Source organism: Mercenaria mercenaria, chromosome 5, assembly GCF_021730395.1.
Source record: "Mercenaria mercenaria strain notata chromosome 5, MADL_Memer_1, whole genome shotgun sequence".
Classification (NCBI taxonomy): Eukaryota; Metazoa; Mollusca; class Bivalvia; order Venerida; family Veneridae; genus Mercenaria; species Mercenaria mercenaria.
Window position 1 is genome coordinate 26807257 of NC_069365.1, and position 22160 is coordinate 26829416.

Sequence of the window (22160 nt, forward strand, 5' to 3'; positions counted from 1 at the left end):
TATCTCCTCTGAGAGACATAATAACAACGCCAGTAATAAAATTGATAATCGTTGTGATCATCATCAAAATCGTCCATTCCAATATCATCATAAGAATCGTCTTGACCACTAGTCGTGTTCACCAACATCGACCTCTTCTGTACATAAATCTACTAAATCTGTTCTAGTATACTTTGTATTATCACCATCTGCAACGGCAGCAACATGACCATAATGGACAGCATGATAGATTATTACGCTTTATAAGTATTCAACTGCTAGTAGCAACAACCATAGAAAGATGCGTTCATCCATTCTCAAATTTCCAATCGTTTTTTAATTTTTGCATTTCATTTGTAATAGAGTGTATATCTAAGGCAGTAGTGAAACAAATAAAATGTTGTTGATAATGCTGTTGTAAAATATGCACGTATTGAGACCTTCGGTCTTGAAATGTTCAAAGATATTTCATTTATTCGCTTAGGATAGTCGTTCAAGTTTGACTGTATAAGCGGTGTAAACTTTGAGCTTTCATCCTAAATTATTAGAATTTTGCGACGTGTCAAAGCTTTGACATGAGACATGTAAAACTGTCATCTAATATCCAAAACACAACGTCTCAACAAAACGGCAACAAACAAATAATGCCGATTGCAGCTACTTTTCAATAGAAACGGGGGTTTCCCTCGAAAAGAACCCAGCCCCTGATACAGCAAACAACGAATGACTGTTGGACACAAACAACACATAAAAACATCCAAAACCACAATGCATTCATGAGCCCCAGCGGCCAACCATTGCAGCCTTGCACTCATCTTTAATTTAATGAAATACACTATAAAGGAAAAAGACAATTTGTTCAAAAACTTATCTGCATTTTTCTTGCATCCTCCTCTCTGTGGCAACATTACTGGAAAACGCCAGCTCTTCAAACATGTGATGAACATATTTTTTATACACGAAGTGTCGACTTGCCTGCTTAGTTATTTGTGAAGGAATGAACCGGTTTGAAATATAAAATTGACCAAAATGACCACACCCGTTCAGGGTTTACTTCATGGTAAATCAGGGTTTCTTTATAGTCAATACGATTCAAAAGTAGTACAACTATTTTGTCACGGATAATGGTTTCACTACCCGAATAGTATAGTAGTCGCAACTTGACCGCGATGGTTGACCTTCGGCTGATTATTCATATCGATTATTTCATTGTAGAAATAAAGGGTGATTAGGGTAGCTGTGTATATTTATATGGAATTAGTTTGTTTGCAGGGCATTATCAAGGTATGTATACTTACATTTGATGAGTTAAAACTTTCCAATACACTAATTTATAATTTCACAAATTTATATTTCCACTTTCGCATGCAGCTCGTGTTTTACGTACACTCCTTTTCAATAATAGGTTGTGCCTCATTATGTATTATAATACAAAGGTCAACCATCGGGGTCAAGTTGCGTCTACTATAACATTTAACATGTTATTGTTACAAATACCGTGCAAGAGTAGTATGTTTACATGACTTTGTGTTATTATTTTTCGATTAATACATCTGACAGTTAAACAACGCAAACTGCAGTCGGCAATGGGTAAATTATCTTAACGTAACAATACCAATGCACTGCACGTTGTAACATACTTGATTTTATGCAAATATATACATTCTTGGTAATTTATATAAATATATATTATTACAGTAATAATTAAATATCCCTAATAAAATGACCACAAAACCATGGCATTTTCGTACAACAAAACAGTGTTTTTTTATTTATTCATCAAAATCGGCTTGATTTAGACACAAATGCGGTTATATGGAAAAGAAAAGAATCTATGCATTGCAAACAAGTCGCTTTCCTCCAGTTAAAACGAGTCAACTGGATTATACTAGTACTCTGCCCCGATCACACCAGACTAGTTCTCAAAACGTCTCCACCCGTCCTAGAAATCGTAAAACGGGCTGCCATTTGGCTAGAACGTTTGTACTTTGGCCGGATAATATCCGTAATGTGATCGTAGTTAGTTCATTAACAGTTCTCAATACGTCCATGGCGTCTTTATCCCGTCTGAAGTTCGTTTACAATAAGTTAACAGTTCTCAATACGTCCATGGCGTCTTTATCCCGTCTGAAGTTCGTTTACAATAAGTTCATTTTGGGAAAAATTGCCCGTTCACCTCATGTGGACACCGTTTGTAAACAGTCGAAGCTCGTGTGTAGTCAGATTAAAACAGTTCGTAACTAGTCATACTTCGTCGAAGTACGTTCTAACTAGTTTGTAACTTGACAAACTCGTTCACAGACAGTTTAACTTATTTTGATTAGGTCCTCATCTCGTCCCTAGTACGTTCAGAACGTAAACTGCGATCACGCTATAAAAGCCATCACGTTTTTTCCAGTTCATTTTCGTTAGTCTCTTCAACCTCTTCAAAATTCTGCAACAACTGGCAAGTATCAATATGCCTCCAAAGAAAAGTGAAGCCAAACAGAGACGGGGTGTTAAAAGGCCCAACGACTCAAAGCTCCTGCACATCAGAAGTCAATACAGAACCTCCTGAGCCAGCCACTGAACGTGAAAGTGGAGAGGATGAGCGCTGCACCTTCTGACGACTCTGTTTCAAAGTCCGAGGATGAAGGAGGACATTGTCTTCTCTTGTGTTATCATCACATTGTATTCTTGCCCAGCTTCCAGCAAAAACTACATGAAACCAAAATGTAATATGTTCATAGCTACAATATTATCCATGGTTCCGGCTAAACATTGTGCCAAAATGTTTAACCTGTACGGCAACTGTCTGAATTTATAACCTACCTTGGGTAATGGTACTGCAGACGGGATCGACGTAGTAGGAACTGCTAACAAACGTAATAAACGTACTAAAAACGAGCGGAGCGGAGCGTACTGAGAACCTACTTGCAAACTCTTAGAACTGATTAGAAACGTATTGCAAAGTTAATACCGGTATTTTATTTTGATTGTATTCAGACGGAATAACGACGCACTAAGGTAAGGCGGTCGAGTTAAGTTTGTCTGTAAATGAACTGAACGAGCTACAAACGGATCCTAACGCGCCCAATTAGCTCAGTAGGTAGAGCGTCGGTCTACGGATCGCGGGGTCGTGAGTTCGATCCTCGGGCTGGGCGTATGTTCTCCGTGACTATTTGATAAACGACATTGTGTCTGAAATCATTAGTCCTCCACCTCTGATTCATGTGGGGAAGTTGGCAGTTACTTGCGGAGAACAGGTTTGTACTGGTACAGAATCCAGGAACACTGGTTAGGTTAACTGCCCGCCGTTACATGACTGAAATACTGTTGAAAAACGGCGTTAAACCCAAAACAAACAAACAAATACAAACGGATCCGGTCGGTGTGCACACGTACTGAAATTGACGCCCGATCGCATTACGTCATATCACGTCTCTAGTCGATCGAAGAAGGGCAGTTCAATTCTTACTACGTCCATCTCGTTTTAAGTACGTTGTCAGTCCGTCTACCAGCAGCACGCTTAAAGTTCTGGAACACCATTCCCGAGCCAGTCCATAAAGCTCTAAGACAGACAGAAGAACGTCGCTTTGCATCATTTTACCGTGTATCAATTACGCAATAGTTCACCCAAACAATAAAGCTAAATTGCACTTGCCAGCTGTAGTTCAGTTTGGAAAACAATGATGCTTTTCATGTGAGAAACGTTTTGGGAAATAGCATTATTGTTTGTTTGTTTTGGGTTTAACGCTGTTTATTTTTTCAACAGTATTTCAGCTATGTAACGACGGGCGATTAATCTAACCAGTGTTCCAGGATTCTACACCAGTATAAACCTGTTCTCAACTAAGTAATTGCCAAATTCCCAACTTGAATCAGAGGTGGAGGACGAATGATTTCAAACACAATGTCTTTTCTCAAATCGTCACGGAGAACATTGTTATACGCGATCATTAGATCTGCGCTCTCCCTACTGAGCTAAGCGGGTGGGCTAGAAAATATCATTAATAAGATAAAAAGCTTTATGTTTAAAAGTCAGTAAAATCCTTTTACAGGAATGAAATATAAATAGGTTCAATTGCCAGAAAATAGCAGGAGTAGAAATCTGATTTTTATTATCTTAATTCTTTCAGTGTTAAACATATGTTCTGGCAGCTACATTACAGAATATGTAATATTTTTGCTCTGGCATTAGGTACCTCTTATGTAAAATTTAAATGATCGTATAGGAGATGACATAAAAACCTGACAAAGTAAACATTTCAAATTGGCACTGACACCCTCTTGTACGGTCTATGGTATAATTTGTTCTTGTCATTTATTGATAGGCTGCCATTCTTCTACGGTTGTTAGAAAATGTTGATCATTTGACACTCACTATGTACGTGAAATCAATCGGTAAATTTGATCCAACATTTAAACCCAAATTCGTATTTGAGATTACAAACAAATACTTTAAAGTATTAAAGTCAGCATAATAAACAGTACTGTAACTTATGTTTAACACACGTATGACAAATTACAGTGTAAATGTGTCCCACAACTTAAAAACTGGAAATGTTTACCAAATGACTGTTATACATGAAATTTAATTGTGAATGTAGTTCTACAAACGCAAGAAGTTGATATTTTCAGTAAAGTAAAATTCATCTCATGCTGAAGATTTATAAAGTTTCAGTGAAAACTAGTGACCATGTTTTTAACGGAACGAAATGATTTGAAGAGACTTGGTAGAGGGCCACATAAGAAACATTGCCATCACCATGAGAAATATTTTGGAATCTTGCCAGTGGTTTCAGAAGAGATTTTCCGTTTGGTTGCCACGGCAAAAAGAGTTCTGCATGTTTGACCTTTTAAAAGTCTAGAATAGGACTACTTAGAAAATATTTTTGTGAAGTTTGTTTGAAATGGTCGGGAGGTTTAGGAGGCGATGTTCTTTAAACAAACTGACGACGAGCATCCAGATATCCTAAAAGCTCGTCATAAGCACTTCTTCGCTTTAATACAGAAAAAACTCATGTTAAATGATGTGATAATTTATATTAGATATTACATGATGTAAAAGTGAATGTCAAAACATGAGAAATTATGTGCAAGAACGAAACCTTCAAGAAATGTTTAAACAAAATTGAACAGAGTGAAGTTACTTCACAAATTCATGTGCATTGTAAATGAAAACGACTGCTTGCATTGTCAATGCATTCTTTTATACATAGTTAATAACATTCTTGTTATATCTGTTATTTGAGTTTAAAGAAGAATTATGAAACCTACTTTTATTTGTACATTCAATTGCGCAAAGTTCTAAATTTAGTTCAAAATAGATTTACATTAGATTTTAATATATGTTTGAATGTTTATTCAAAGCAAATCTCTAAGGTTTGTCTGGTCCCCCAAAATAAACAATCAGTGTGTCTTCAACATTAAATGAGTGTACCTTTTTGACTTAGGCCCTGTAATTTTTTATCCAAGGACAAATTTTCTATCAATATTCTTGCATTCGGTTTAGGGAAAAACTGAAGCAAAGCGGTAATTTGTTACCTCTTAAATGTTTGCTTGAATGAACGAAGATTATAAATCATAATGTACCCACTTTTCATTATTTATGAATTATCATTTTATATAGGTTTTTGCAAGCCCCAATAGTTTGCCTTAATAATATGATTTATATGAATCAAAAGCAATTACAAACTTTGAAATTTATTCAATTTCTACACCCCCACCTCCACCCCCCTTTGTATTTTGAATGCCGTTCTAATAAACATACTTCATTTAAGAATGTTCAAGTTCTTTCTCGTCTTGTAATGACATCTATCAAAAAAGCCTGTGGAAGCATAGAATGCAACCAAGCAAAATAATAGTAGACTCAGGTTGCTTGAGTCTGTTTGTGAGAGGTAATGGAAAGTGCAACACCCCTCATGCCCCTTAGCTTCGGCTAGCGAAATTCTATTACATATGCTTGTAAAGTTATTAAGTTTATTATATTTTGTTTCACTGTTTTCTATTAAAATGTATATCAACACAGTCTGAAGCCGGAATTTTGTATAAACACATTTCATGGATAACTTTTCACCAAGCATTTTTGACGAAACACAACCCCTAGACCAGTGACCATGATGGTCATAAAGCATTAAGACCATTTCAGTGCAGTGCATGTTTTCACAAATTTAATACACACACTCATTGATACTTCATGCGAGCATATCTCACAATAACATTAATTAGTTATTCCTAATGAAATCACAACAGATGCATAACACTTCCGTACTGCCAAAGAGTTCGACATTTTCATCAAAACTTGCTTAAGATGAATGCGAATATATTTATACAGTAACAAGGAAAACCTCGATTTCATCCAGTTAAAGAAAATAATGCGAATTATACTACGAAACCTGTAATGACCCTTGTATCAATTATGTACTAGTATCTTATTTAAGAGTTGATTATTGCACTTACCAGCTGTTGTTCAGTTATGTAAACAATTCAGCTGCTTATGTGAGAAATTTCTTGAGAAACATTTTAATAAAGATATAAAATAGACAGTTAATAGATGAATATTCTTTATTTATTTATCAATGGTCTTATCTTTACAAGTATAAACTGCCATGCACTTAAGTTATTAGGTGCACTAAATGTAATATTTGATATGATACGATAGGAGAATGACACAGAAGCTTCATAAAGTAAACACTGTGACATGGAATACCTCTTGTTAGGTCTAGGGTACAATTTGTTTTGCTAATTATTGATGAGCTGTCAACTAAAGCATTCTTATCTGGTTGGAAGAAAACGTAATGCGTTTGACACTCACTATATACTCGGTAAGTGGATTCGACAAGGTTGTCAATTGTGTTCGATAAGTTAATTCATTCCAAACCATTTACAATCGTCCTATTCATTTCCATTGAAAAATATGACGTTCATTTCGACTATACGCGGACGTCGTCAAAACAGCGGCCCGAACGTTCCTTAGGCGACATAACAAGTGTTCCGTCTGGTAAACAGAATGGCCGGGGAGTTGATTTTGATGTGAAATAAACAAAATGTGAGCAATTTATAATATAATCTTGTTTACAAATGGAAAGGAAATATAATGTAAATATAAAAAATGAATAACAGGATCTGCAAACCATAAACATGAATCGCTAGCGCGATACATGCATGTGCCGATCCTAATCTGCCGTTCATTTCGCCTGAACTCCGAAAAAAATATATATGATGAAATTTATCAACTTTTGCGAAGCAGTCCCCTGGCAATATGTATTAACGTTATCTCTTTAACGCCCTAAACTGAGGATTATTTGTAACGATATTTCACAAATATATACGCTTCAACGACAGAGCATAGGGGACTGAATGTAAGGTGACGCGTATGTCGTAAATGAAATGCCAATTGATTCGTCCATACAGCATAACGAGTGTCTTGTTATGTTCTATTATTATTTATCCAGTGTCAACAGTCAAATGGACAAATTTCTGATAAATGATGTAAGAGGTAATTTACTGAATCAAAATTTGTATCTTGACTGTCACTACATCATTCTCTAATGTTAGTGATAAAATCTGCAGTCTGAAAGAATCTAATTAAAATAGCTCATCAATGCCACTGGCACCAGACCAGAAAGAAATACAAATACTGTACACTTTATCCCTACCCCTAGGTATACGCCATGGACGGAAAACGATATTAACCCATTTTTCTCGCGGAGTTTTACATAAACCATGGGTACTATGCATATTCGATAAATGGGTACTATGCATATTGAACAACTGGTAGTTAATCTTCCATCGTGCATCTGTCACACCTTGATGTTTCTTACATATTTCACTAAATAACCTAATGATTAATAATATGTTACTCACTATAAGAAATGCACATTGAACCGCATTTTTTTTGGACAAAAGGAAGAACCAAAATCATTATAATTGTATTAGTATATTCATACAGATGAACTGTACAGAAACTGTGTTATTGCAATGATTATTTGCTTTAAAACATAAAAGGTGCACATCGTCTTTTATATGAGGCAATAGGAGAATATAAATGATAACGGTTATAACAGAATCAATTTCTATAGCTTCTTAATGGCTTATCTTTTAAATAAATATATATTCAATGTTTTCAAACATAAAAAGCTGACATATTTCGCAGCGCAATGTCAATATAAACTGGTGCACTAAATGCATGTTTTGATAAGGCATGACATACAAGTGGAATCAAAATTTTATAAAGTAAACATACTGACACCGAATACATCTTGTGCGATCCAAATTACGTTTGTTGTATATTGATAGGCTATCATTTAACATAGAACATTCGATCAACATCGACATTTACGTTGATTATTACAAAAAACTGGTAAATGAATCCCTCATGTGTGTTGGTTTGTATGTCTAAGTATTCAGTATTGAAGCATATAATTAATGAGGCCTCACATTTTAATCATGCCAATATTGTATTGAATGTCATACATAGAACGACAAAATAGCATACATATTTATCTAACAGTTTAGGAGAGTGTATAAGAAAGTGTCCGAAACCATGAATTTCACTCATTTAATTCATTGAGTTATTAGAAAACATATATTTCTCAATTGTTAAATCTTAGTAGTAGATTAAGATACTACAATGTGTAAACAAATGATTATAGCCTTATAGGTATCTACAATATATATATAAAGAGTGTCAAATGATATATAAGGGTGTATATGGAAAATTGATATTTATTAGTCGCCGGCCGAGGTTGATGACTATATTTGATAAGCTTTAGGATTCTGCTAAACGAGGAACCTGATAGCAAAACCATACATGCTTATGTTGCTAGAGTATGTCATGAATGAAAATACATTTGCTGATACAGCAGGATATGATTTGGACTCCCTGTACCTTCTTATCAATGCATTGTTCCATTTATTTTTGTTGTAAACGAAATACAGTACACATCCATGTAATAAAAAATATTTGTAAGCTGTATTTGATGTGCTCATAGTACCCACTGTTCATAGCACCCATCATGACAGATAATCCATTAAATTTAAATATCAGTTTGCCCTTATCATTTTTGTCCAGCTTCGTTATTAAGTAGTTTGAATTAAGAAAGAAAACTGACGCTTTTTCATTCTGAAATAAATGTTAGTGGATTTAAACAGAAAAGAGATTTTTGTTGGAAATATACTTATTTTTGGCGACATTGATGCGTAGTTTCAAAATTCAGTTGAAGTAATGATCTGTTTTCCTTACACTGAAAGGGCATATAATATTTTGTTACGCCTGAAATATTTTAATATACTCAAGCAAAGGTGGGTGTCGTGTTAGATACGCTACACTTGAAGATTGAAAAGGAAATACAATTAATTTCATGAACGTCTAGGACTGTCTGAAAATGGGGAGAGCAAAGAGCAATAATATCCCTGTTCATTATCAAAAGTTTATTAGGTATTCATAGTTTGAAATAAACGTTCCGTGTAAACAACGACAACTTCGCAAACCTCAATCCCACCACATTGACAAAAGTTTAACCATAACAACATCAACGAATCTCTCTACCACATTTCATTTGTATTGCACTGTGTATTTCCTCGGAGATCATTTCTTGAAACTAATCCCCTTTATTTGCAAAGCTTGAAGTGGACATTTAGATGCATTACTTAACCTCTTGTCGTAAAAATAATAAAAAACAAAACAAAATAAATGAACAAATGTTGTATAAGTTGCATCTTAGCTTGAATTCATTGTCAGGTCTCAGTAAAATCTATATAATGTATAATTTGATGACTCAAACTACCAATAAAATTTTACCGTCCTGTTGAGTTCAAGAGTAAAAAGTTTGACTGTATGTGCCTTTTGCGTTATTCATATAGAGTGAAAGTAGACAGGAATTGAGATAGGCCAGATATATAAGTTTGTGTTTTGTGCCTCTTGTGTCCTTTACATGGTATGTAGAAGAAAGAATTAAACCAGGACAAGGAAAATTTAATATGTGTTCACTTCTGTCTTTCTTTATTACATGAAGGTTTTAAAATTGTTCCATTTATGGCTTTGTAACCCTGTGATGATATTTACACAGAAATGCCAAATTATGATTATGTTTATCATTGCATGTAGGATTATGTTTATCATTGCATGTAGGATGGTTTCACAGCTTTAACTATAGCTGCAAAGGAAGGCAATGAAGACATTGTACAAGAACTGCTGCCTAAAGATGCTTATGTCAACATAGCTGATAGAGTAAGCAACCTTATACTACCTATTCTTATTATGTCTTCCACCACTCAGTGGTGTGGGAGACATATTGATTTACTCCTGTTTGTTTATCTGTCTCTGTGTGTGTCTGTCACAAATCTTGTCCGCACTCTAAGTCAAACATTTCGCATTCAATCTTCGCCAAACTGTTTATGTTGACATTATACTGACACTGATGTCAGTTATTTCTTTGAATATGTTTGCACATTACGTCAAAAGATTTCTGAATGTTAACTACATTACAGAGAATATAGCTTACTTCTTGTGCCCAGTATTGAACCCTTGTCGTAATTGTAGACACGTAAAGTGTTAGATCCTTAAAGTAAATGCACACTAGTTCTTAACATCCATAATTACTAAACACTGAGAGATATAATACATTCTAAGTATAGTGACGCAATGGTGTGTTATTTTTAAAACCGCTTATGAAATACCACTGTCGGACACTTTTTATTTCTATTAAGCCATTCACATGTTAACGGATTTTCGAACATTTGTGTGAAAAAATATACATAACTTGTTGTTTAATGTTATAATATAGCCATGTTATATAATGTTTATGAAAGGGTACTCTTGAGAAAATACATTGATACTATTCTTATATTTAATCGCTTTAAAAAATCAGAACAAACTTATTTCACTCGTGTTCCTAGTTCTATCAAGTTCTTTTAATCACGATTAATTCAAGTATTTTCGAGAGATTACAATATTAACCGTTTATGCCAAATTTATTATTGTTACGTCATAATATCAGCAATATCACTTAATATCTGTTTTTACTGACAGTCTGGCTATCTGCCTTCAGTATTTTGTTACTTAAGGGAATACTGCTGCATATCATATAACTATAACATCAAATAAGAAATTTTCGTCCAGTGATTTAGGTAAAAATACCAAAGTTTACATAATAAAACGAAAACGTTTGATTTAGTCAGTAAACATACATCCGTTTCGTACATAACAAAATAAACAATTACGTGAACCACTGAACTTCACAACAGAGCAATTTATATAATTGTATGATTATACCAGGTATTGTTAAACAAGCAGACAATAAGAATATAAATTTGTAACTTGGCATTATTCATTTCATGGAAACAGTAAAACATTGTATTAACTTTGCGATGTTCTATAGACATGTTACAATGATAAAAATAACTTACATGGAATGGGAAGTTTATCATCATTGTGAAATGCCGATGGAAGCAATCACATATCTAAATATTGGGATTACTAGTATTAGGTAATTACATTTAACGAAATAGAAATTCTAGTGGTATGAGAACTATATCAGTATTCTATAAAAAGTATATCCACACTTAAAATATTTATCCATCCATACTTCCTTCTCAACTAGAAAGGGACAATCTCCTCTCCTTTTCGTATCATTGTTTTCTGATTATTTTAGTTTCGTATTTATCATTTTGGTAGACAGTGGACAGCAACTTTTTATTATGCCATCTCCCCGCCGTTCAAATATGAGGGGTTAAATTGCTTTGCTCATTGTCTGTCGATCTGTCTCTTCTTTGGCCGGTCAAACAGTCAGTAGATTGTTAGGTATCTAATCAATAACTAGAGTATGGTATACTCACAATAATAAAATGTAACAAGTCGGCTTTAAAAGCTCTTCAGGGCTTGTGTTTTCTGTGTACTATATACCAGCGTTATTATCCCGACTTTTATAAATAAATATTACTTGACTTTGTATTGACTTGACTTGAATTACATGTGGCCAATAGATTGCCCTTAATTTTTGGGATAAGCTCTTGACTTTAAACGGGTTCCGTTAAATAAGTAACTTAAGTAAAACGAAATAAAAGGAAAGGGTAAATATCCCAGAAGCACACATCACCCCAAAGATTTGGCATTACAGAGGAGGTTTGTTTGTGCTCCAAAAATGATCCCTGTAGGTTTTGGTACCAAAGATCAAAGGGTACAGTGACCTCGAGACTGAAAGCGGGTTCCGCTATGTCGCTTACAGTCATCTTTTGTTTTTGTTAAAGGGTCAAAGATCATGGTCACAGTGACCATGAGACTGAAAACGCTTTCTACGCCTTTATCAAAAAACACTTTGCACGTCTTTCATAGGTTTGTTACCAGTATACTCAGTAGAAGACCCCTGTTGTTTTCACGAGGTCATTTGGTAGAAAGGCAAGGTCACAGCATACTAATTGTCTCCGTAAGGTAGAGACGGGGAGCAAATGTGATATTATATCTTACCTTTTATCTTTTACAAAATAAACTTCTTCATCAATATCTTAATCTCTACGGCTGTAAATAAATACATTAATTTTCGTTTGAATTGTCTACATTTTTGCTACCTATTACCTATTTAGAGCTAGGGCATATAAAAGGGGTGGTCAGAAAATATCCGGACTTTTTTCTTTTTCTCAAGAACAGTTAAATATTTTTCACAAATTCTTTTTAGAGTATTCCCCAGCTACATCTATACATTTTGGGAGCCTTTGTATTCCCTCTGCAAACTATAAAGTAGACCCACTGCTGAGGTTAAAATCAAAGCCGCTGTAGTCTCAAATTTGTTTCCAGTGGGCCATTTACAGTTCTGAAAACAAGTTAAAGTCGAAGGGATGGAGGAAAGGGGAGGTGGGGAGGGGAATAATTGCCACTTGAAAGACTTTATACTTTCTACTGTAAATTAGGTAGTATGACAGGGGACGTTGTCATGCAACAGAAGGACCATTTTCTGCGCTTAATGCGAGTGCTCCCAATTAACATCTGTCAACGCATTAAACTCCATAAAAATGTCGTACTTCAAAATTTATCACAGGACCCACTTAGTGTGACGGGCAAAACGCACGGACAAACGTGAGCAAACCAGAAATCATCTCTAGTGAAACAGCAAAAAAACACTAAAAGTTGTCAATAGCTGACTAGCTAGTAAACTAGTGCAATATTTGACATGTTAATCAAGGAAAGACAAGTATTAGAGATAACCATTGTAACAACGTTTTACTAAATATATACAAACACACAAAGTATTACAAACTTTAAAACACAGAACTTGCCACCTGGGCAGAGTTCGATTTAAATATATCAAAGGAGTGACAATCAAACTTATCAGACATGTTATTTATTCGTCATGTGACGGCAGTCTTTTAATGACTTTCCCGGCAGCTATTTGAAACACGGCTGTAAGACTCGCTTGCCGTTGTCGCCTCTTGCCTTTCAACTGAAGTAATTTCTCTTGCCTCCTTTCTTCCTGTGCCTTCTTTACCAGGGATTTGAGTTGTGTTATTGCAGCTACGTCGTTGGGATCGTCAGAATTTAGACCACTTCTCATTTTCTTCATTGTTTTTCTATAGCTGACTTTATATTCACTGAAATTATTCCAAATTAATCAGAAGACATGACAATAATAATGTAACATCTTCTATATCGCTACTTTTTCCTGTAAATATATCGAGAAAGATATACAGAATAATATAAGTAGCAGACAGAGAAAAAATACCAAAGCTTGAAAATACATTTTTGTAGTATTCACTTTGCTGTTATTACAGAAGAAGAAATATTTTCATTAGCTGAAACATATACAAATTTGAAGCTATAAATATTGTTCCCTTGTTAAAATATAGTAATACAATATAAGAGTGTTAGATTGCTGGAAACATATCAATTATTATTTCTGATTCGCTACATTAGTTTAGCCAAAGGATTGAAAGTGTTAGTATTCGCCCTGTTAGTATGAAATGCATAATGTAGTATTAAGACCAATCTGACTAAAGTACTTGATCTTCTAAACGAAGATCTGAGAACGACCCATTCACCTTCGTCTTCTGTAGATTTTGGATTTCCAGTATTGTTATTTTTATTTTATCCAATCAGACGACTTGTTCGAATGTCAAAGAGTAACAAAAATGTGCAGTCATTCCAGGGCTCGAACCCGGGACCCCTCGCTTACAAAGCAAGTGACCTACCGATTGAGCTAGGCGGCTATCTGATACATTATGACATAAGAATTGTAAATATCAAAAGTCAAGGCTACAGGTAGATTTGCAAGATGTTGTAAGTTAGGCTCTGATTGGCTAGCGAAAGGGTCGTCAGAACGAGGCAATGAATAGGTCGTTCTCAGATCCTATGCGTAGCGTAATAGGAGATGTACTTTAGTCAGATTGTATTAAGACTAAAGCAAACTTGTAAGTTAACTATGTCAGGAATATTATTACAAACGGATATCAGAAATACTAATATCATTGTGATAAATGGTGAACATGCAAACATTCGGCTTGTGCTCATAACAACTTGTGAGTGCTTATTCTGAAATAAATATATTTACATATCAGAAACAAGGCCAGTTGTACACTATTTTCGTATCTGAAATATAGCTCTAAGACTCTGTCGCCTGTCAAAAACTTTCTTTGTTGCATCAGCTCGCATTGTCTTCCGTTTCTCCGTCAGGGCGTTCTGCACGAGTTTCTTGAGCCCGGCTATAGCTGCTGCCTGATGCTCATCTTCGTCATTAACTCGTAATTTGGACATCGTTTTCCTGTAACCTGATTTTACCTCTCTACAGTCGGAGTAGAATAATAAATATAATTCAATATTGAAGAAGCTATCCGCAAATCAATTCAGGGGAGATAACAAGAAACAACTAAGAACTAATATCTTGCACATGTTATTTACCTTGGACTCAAGGCTTCGAAGTTTAAAATTTTAGTTACAATTTTATACCAGTTAGAAGAATATATGTATTTTTAACTTACTCATATTCGATTTCATCATTGTCATTGAGGTCGAGTCTCTCAAACAGTGAGTCAAGCGCTTCTTCGTTTAGCGGCATGTTTATAGTCTACAATTGAAAGTACATTATGAGTCACTAGATCTAGTAATTTTAAAGAATAAAAAATAAAAAAATAATGTATCTTTCATCTAGTTTCAGATTATGTCACATATTACTAATTTATTCCTAATTTGCAAAACTAGAAATTCATTCTTACTTTATAGTTAGATCTATGTAAAATATTGAATATGTTATCGACATTCATGGATAATTTTATATATTAGCGGAGTAAAACAGTAGAAGGTAATTATTGAAAAGAAAGTTCATACTACAGTCTAATGTTGAAATACCATACCAGAAAGCCTTCCTTGAGCTCATCTTTTGACACAGTCTGGCTCGAGTCAGTATCAAACGTTCTAAAGAGGTCAATAAGTCGTAAATTTTCTTGTTTCATGTATTCAAATAGAATCATTGCGGGGTCGTAGTCCTTCAATGTCCTCTTCCTGATGATTGGGGTTATCTTCTTCTTGTTTGGATCTCTGTGATACACACGCACTTGTCGCACCTTCAACAGCTCGTCAAGTTCATCCAGGAAATCGGAATTTATTGGGATGTCCTGATAAAGATTTGTCTTTTAATATCATTTGCACGTGCATGCAAAGTTTGGAAAAATCTTATAAAATCACGTCCTTAATAATACGAGATTAAGAATGCTTAAGTACAAAGCAATATGCTAGTGTGTGTGATTTGTGTCTGTACCATAAGAAGTGTGTGAGTTCTTTCTTCCTAAACATTTTTATTCACACCTTCTAAAAGTTTCAGCAATTGTGTTAGTAAAAAAAAATCACGTGTTGACGTAATACTTTTTCATGAAACTGGTTTGAACAAATACCTGCAAGAAATAGCTATTCTGGTTCAGTTAAATACATTCAACAATTAATGAAACCTTAAATCATTTTGCGTTTATTAGTCACTTACTGTCATATAAAGATCTGTCAGTTCAGACACCTTTGATTTCTGTAAACATTTTATTAAGCCAATAGCACCATCTGTTGTCATTGGGTTCTGGTCGACCTGAAATATTTATCTGAAATAATCCCGAAACAAACCTGCCTCTGCTAGGCAAGAATAATATATTTATACATAAACAAAATATTTTAGTCTTTGGCCATTCTTCATGGTTGTTATTCTTGCAAGCGTGTACTGTATAAGCATAGTATTAAACTTTATATTTTAAGTGTGATTTCATACAAACTGCAAACAGTATCGTGTAAAATGTTGTATATTTTTGTTATACCTCACTTTTGTCTACAATGGTAAAATCCCATTACCCGAAAAAGAGATATCTTGACTATCAAAAACATTTTCAACCTTTTTGACACGTAACCTAGCGAAAGTGACCGTCAGGTCATGTGACCGCGCTGATATTTTGAATGTCATATAAGGGCAAATAACACCTTCAATTATTTTGCCAAATGATTGCCTTCCTTGTACACAATGTCATATTGTAATGACGTCACTATTCAATGTGTACACAGGTGATTACCGCGCTAAAGATGAAACTGTTGTATTAAATGAATTAAAAACTTGTTAAAAACTTTTTTATGTGCTTAATTTTGTTCGATGTAATAAAATAAATATCATATGACAGCGTGTGCGACATTGATATTGTCAACCCTCGAAACAGAATGTCACCACTCGGCTTTCGCCTTGGGTGATATTCTGCCCTCGGGTTGACAATAACAATGTCACACACGCTGTCATAATGAAATTTATATAATATTCATGTTACAATTGTAGATACTACGGAAGAGCATAAGTGCCAGGTGCGTTTTATTTATTAAATCGAAAGTTCGAGATACTAACTCGAAATTTAGGGTTACTAACTCGAAACTTCGAGATATTTAAATCGCAATTTCGAGATACTCAAAATTTCGAGATACTAACTCGAAATTTCGACTTAGTAAAAATCAAAGACAAATATCAAACAGGGAATGCCACGTACCAAAATCGCAGCCTCCCCAAAACGAAACCTACAGCACGCAGACGTGCACACCACAAACACACACACATACACATACACGCGCACACACACAAAGCCAACACACGAGGACAAAACGAACAAAGGAACACACACACACATACACAAAGTAACTCGAAATTTCGTTCAAATTTTGCGGTTAAAAAAAGAAGAGCAAGATACGAAGCCGAAATTTCGTGTTATTAACTCGAAATTTCGTTCAAATTTTGCGGATAAAACAGAAGAGCAAGATACGAAGCCGAAATTTCGTGTTATAAACTCGAAATTTCGAGTTACTTAATTCGAAATTTCTAGATGCTAAGTCGAAATTTTGAGGTAGTAACTCGACATTGTATCTTGCTCTTTTATCCGCATAATTTGAACGTCTGTCCGTCTTGTCAAAGGCCAATAATGTAAAAGACGACTTTTGACTCTTCGAAGTGGAATTATCTATCTACACATCCATATATTGTACCCAACATGTAATGACTTGAACATATACTGCCATACATTAATGTATGACCTACCCCATATCCTAACTGTATCCAAGATATAAACCGTCACTTACATGTTTAGTATGTTCAGGTGTTAGGGGCTCGACCTAGGTCGGAAACCTTCCAGATATGGTCAAAATAGTGAAATATTCTAACTTTGAATATTTCCCGGTCATCTTCTATGACCTCTCCTCAAAATCTAGATCTATCCAGGTAACCAAACTTGGTCAGACTCATTACTACACGTTCATGTAGGGTATGTCTATATTTCCTTGATATATGGGAACTAGGTCGAAAATCTTGGTTTAAATAGTGATATTTTTGATGAGCAAACGCTGCCCGGTCATCTTAATTAAATGACCCTGTAGGGCTACCCGATGGATACACTAGGTACCTAATCTTGGCCAGGACCTACACATCAACTTAAACTATTGTAGTTAGTTACGACTTAATAACTCAAAATTTTGACTTAGTAACTCGAAATTTCGAGATATTAACTCGAAATTTCGACTAACTAACTCGAATATTGCGTTTCGAATTAATAAATAACATACACCCGGAACCAGACGTAAGATACGCATGGATGTTTCTGCATTAAATGTAAAACAAGAAGTGTTCCATTTTACGTAAATATCTACTTTATTGAAAAGAATACTTCTTCTCATACCATACAAAACTGTATACAAATATTACAAATTGTAAAACTTTAGAGCTTACCCTTAAAACTTTCAGAGTGTCATTGTGTTCTAAACCTTTCAGAAGTTCTCTGAGACAAAATATACTGATTCTGTTGCATGACAAATCCAACTCTTTGAGGGTATGGTTAAATGGAAGAGCCACACCCAGTGCCCTGCAGCCCTCCTCTGCTAAACCGTTCCATGATAAATCGAGTTCTTCCAGTGTTTGGTTAAACTGAAACGTTATTTATCCTACATCAAGTACTAAGATTATCCAAATAAAAATATAATCGGATAAGGAATGGTCAAAACAAACTAATTTCATAACAAAATTTGTTTAATTGAAAACAAGTCTTTGCAAATCCAGGTTACTAGTGCAATTCATATCAATAATCAAACTGCCTTAAAAATAGAAGAACAGTTGATTAACACTTGTAAAACAGAATTTTCTTCCTGACATTTATTGTCTGAAGATATGCTTCGAATATGAAAAAAATCAAGAAATATCGAGAACAAGTTTGAAAACAAAGGCCAAGATAACATTAAATGGGAAACCTATATATCAATACCCAGGAACATATACAAAGATTTGCTTCCAGAAGGTAATATTGTGCAAATATATTTCACAGATAATCAACATGGCTTTAGAGTTTACCTTTAACGCCATACAGACAGCCTGTGCACCTCCTCTCCGTAAGTGATTCCAGCTTAAATCGAGTTTCTTTATACCAACATTACTGCCTGTAAACCAGAAAAGTGATTATTTTGGAATTCTAAAATATATACATTGTATTTGTTGACTGCATTTCAGTCAGAAATTACAGTTGAAACCTGGTATTTCGAACCAGCGTATCTCAAAATCCCGGTTATCTTGAAACAAAATGCTGAGTTATCTTTAACTTAATAGATGTACTTTCGCATATTAATTCTTCTAGCTAGAATGGTGGTATGTGAACATAACCTCTCTCGTAGTACAGTAATTGTAGCTTCAGTATAGGCATACAGACACTAAATAGCCTGAGCACCTATGAAAAAATGGTAGTCGCATAATGGCGGATTCAAACAGTTCTCAGTTTTTTTTGTGTAAGAAGGGTTTTTCCCTTTAAAACATTGCTATATATTGGTTTTAAATCATATTACATGCCTATACTTGACATACTGGAGCATTTGCATGTTGAAAAAAGGACTCCAAACTGATTTAACTGTGAAAAATTTATTCATACACCCCTACCCTAAATTGCGATTGTCATTTCAGTGTAAAAATTACGGTGTGTCCGTTTGACAGAAATATTTTTCTTGCATCAACATGAAACCCCCACTTTTCTTTGGATTATTTTACAGTATAAATGTTGCTCTACAAAAAAATGTAAGTTAAAGAAATTTAAAATGGGTCTAGGTGTGTATTGCAGCATTGTGAAAACTTGTCCTTTTATATAGAATATATAGTGCTGGCTATTTAGTGTGTTATAACCTATAGGTAGCAGGATCGCGGGGTCGTGAGTCCTCGGGCAGGGCGTATGTTCTCCGTGACTATTTGATAAACGATATTGTGTCTGAAATCATAAGTCCTCCACCTCTGATCCATGTGGGGAAGTTGGCAGTTACTTGCGGAGAACAGGTTTGTACTGGTACAGAATCCAGGAACACTGCCCGCCGTTACATGACTGAAATACTGTTGAAAAACGGCGTTAAACCCAAAACAAACAAACAAATTATTTCTTTCAAATCATATTGTTTAGTTGATTTCTGCTGAGTCGAAGGAAGACGGTCTCCGGTCGACTTGCGAAAAGTCCAAAAACTGGCATCTGCTACCATACGTAAGAAACTTACCCAAAGCTTTGCCTAAAGAAACACCACTAACATCATCAAACTTGTTTCCAGATAGTACAATCTCCTCTATGTAGTCGTTTTTCTGAAAATGTTATACCATATTCAATTACATAATCATCAACGTTATGCTCGAAATGCGAGAATAGACAGGTACAAACATGTAGTGCTAGAAACGTATCGAGTAAAACACATAAGCGATTAAGATGGGAGCTAAGAAATATAAGACATTTTGATTTGATCAAATATAAATCATCTGGTCATAAATACATATTGTAATTAGGAATATCATATTGGGCGACAAAACTGCATCTCTTACATCGTAAGCGGTCGGTTCTTAACAAATAAGACCTTCTTTAATTCTCTTATTATAATAACATTTTTTGATTAACCTACCTGTATAATTTCGGATATTATTTCTGCGTGCCGTCTTTCAAACTTGTTTTCTGCAAATAACAAAAATGCAGTAGCAAGTATTTATCTTCATGCTCACTGCGGTAACATTACTCAGGCGGGGCCAGTATGGCGAACTTGCAGCTTCCGACCCATATTTATGAGCGAAATGTGACTGTGATGTATATAAACAATGATTATTTTATGAATGGCATTCATTAAAAAAGCATGGCCACAAGAAGGCAATATGCATCAGCGATTTAATACCTATCTTTTATTATACATGTATCTGGCTTTAGCTGCAACTCAATCGTTAGCATAGTCGGGTTATCAGAGCTAAGCGATGGCACAGTAAAGACCAATGTTTCCCTGCAGTGGTTGCATGAGATCTTATTACAAAATTACTAACTATTTATACATTACACCGTACTTATACATGTTAGTTAGTAAAGTACATCTTGAAACTATTGGTTAACAGTTATCACTTCTTTAAAATCTGTTAATGTCTTACGTACTGGACAAGTCGATTCTCGTCATCGGTTTCATTTCTAATAAGACATCTGCCAAGGACTGCAAACCCTGTAGATCTATATTGCACTGACATAGGGACTGAAAATGTAAAACTGTTCGTATTGACAACCTATAGTTAATATCTGAATTTGTAAAACTGCAAGAATCTACCAATGACCGCAAGCCTTGAAGACCGGTAGGCCTATTGTACTGACATCTGGACTGGAAATTTAATAAATCTTAAGTAAAACTGTTTAGTATGACAACTACCCAATATCAACAAACCTTGTACTGGCAATGGGATTGAAAATACAAAATGTCTGAATTATAATTTGTATTCTAACATGGCCAGCAAATAACATACATACATGTAGAGCAAAATTTATCTCGGGCTATTCTGCAATAAACCACTCGCGTGCAATGACGTCATCCGATCTAGGTGCGTAACACGGTCGTAAAAAGTAGTTACCATTTTTTCTAACACTGTTGATACTAGTAAGTGGTGTTAGAATCGAAATAATAAGTTCCCCAGGTGTGATTTATCGTAGAATAACCCGAGCTTTTCGTTCTTATGAAAAACAATATATCACTCAGGCCTACGGCCTTCGTGATATATTCTTACGCATAAGAACTCAAAACTCGGGTTATTCTACGATAAACCACGTTTGGGAACTTATTATTTCTTAAATATACCTGAAGGTAAATTTGATAGAAACACAAACAATAGATTACAAACCCTGTTTCTGAATAAAACTTGTTTGTGTATAAACAGTTAACAACGAAGATATCTATTGCACTGGAATAATATTATATCTGAATGTAAAGTTGTAGTCAGGCAAACGCTAAAGACAGTAAGTGTTCATTCGAATGACTAATATGCACGTAAACTGTTAGCAAGACAAATGCAATACTAGTAGCTGATTTATAATGCTCTAGCTGGTATAATGATATATCTGACAGCAACTTGTTAGCAAGACAAACCCAACAAACCACAAAGTCTGGAATATACTTGTTGCACTTGCGTTCTGACCGTTCAGAACAAAGTAGAAAACTAATGTAAAATATTAACTGTCCTCCTTCTGTAACATTTTTTTTCCATTTGTTACTGAATATTTTCAAAACAGTCTTAGTTATATTTCCTATTGTGTGTCACATGTTATGATATAAAATAACTAAATACTGAAAAACAGACCAGACAAGCGGCCTTCTATGTATACCTACCAAGTCTTCCACGGTACTATTTTCTCTGAGGGCTTCAGCAAGGTACCTGGCTCCTTTCTCAGAGAGGTCATTG

At 34.8% G+C, this 22160-nt stretch overlaps 1 protein-coding gene across 1 annotated transcript; it reads right to left on the reverse strand.

Annotated features, from left to right (window-relative positions):
* Nucleotides 1–13160: 13160 nt before the first annotated feature.
* On the reverse strand, nt 13161–21785 carry LOC128557454 (leucine-rich repeat-containing protein 74A-like). Its single transcript, XM_053544833.1, has 10 exons — nt 20872–21785; nt 20360–20409; nt 19967–20048; nt 18792–18877; nt 18177–18371; nt 15924–16019; nt 15301–15561; nt 14929–15014; nt 14502–14732; nt 13161–13545 (listed from the first exon to the last, which is right to left on the reverse strand). The coding sequence occupies exons 1-9, from the start codon at nt 20900–20902 to the stop codon at nt 14528–14530; spliced, it is 1092 nt and encodes a 363-aa protein (XP_053400808.1). The 5' UTR covers nt 20903–21785; the 3' UTR covers nt 13161–13545; nt 14502–14527.
* Nucleotides 21786–22160: the final 375 nt, after the last annotated feature.

Excerpts from the sequence above, each read along its gene's own strand:
- LOC128557454 (XM_053544833.1), bottom strand. The coding sequence starts at position 20,902 with ATGAAACCGATGACGAGAATCGACTTGTCCA. Across the intron at positions 18,878-19,966 it reads TTCTTTAGGCAAAGCTTTGG|GCAGTAATGTTGGTATAAAG; the intron begins GTAAGTTTCTTA and ends TCTGGTTTACAG. Across the intron at positions 16,020-18,176 it reads ACACTCTGAAAGTTTTAAGG|GTCGACCAGAACCCAATGAC; the intron begins GTAAGCTCTAAA and ends TAAATATTTCAG.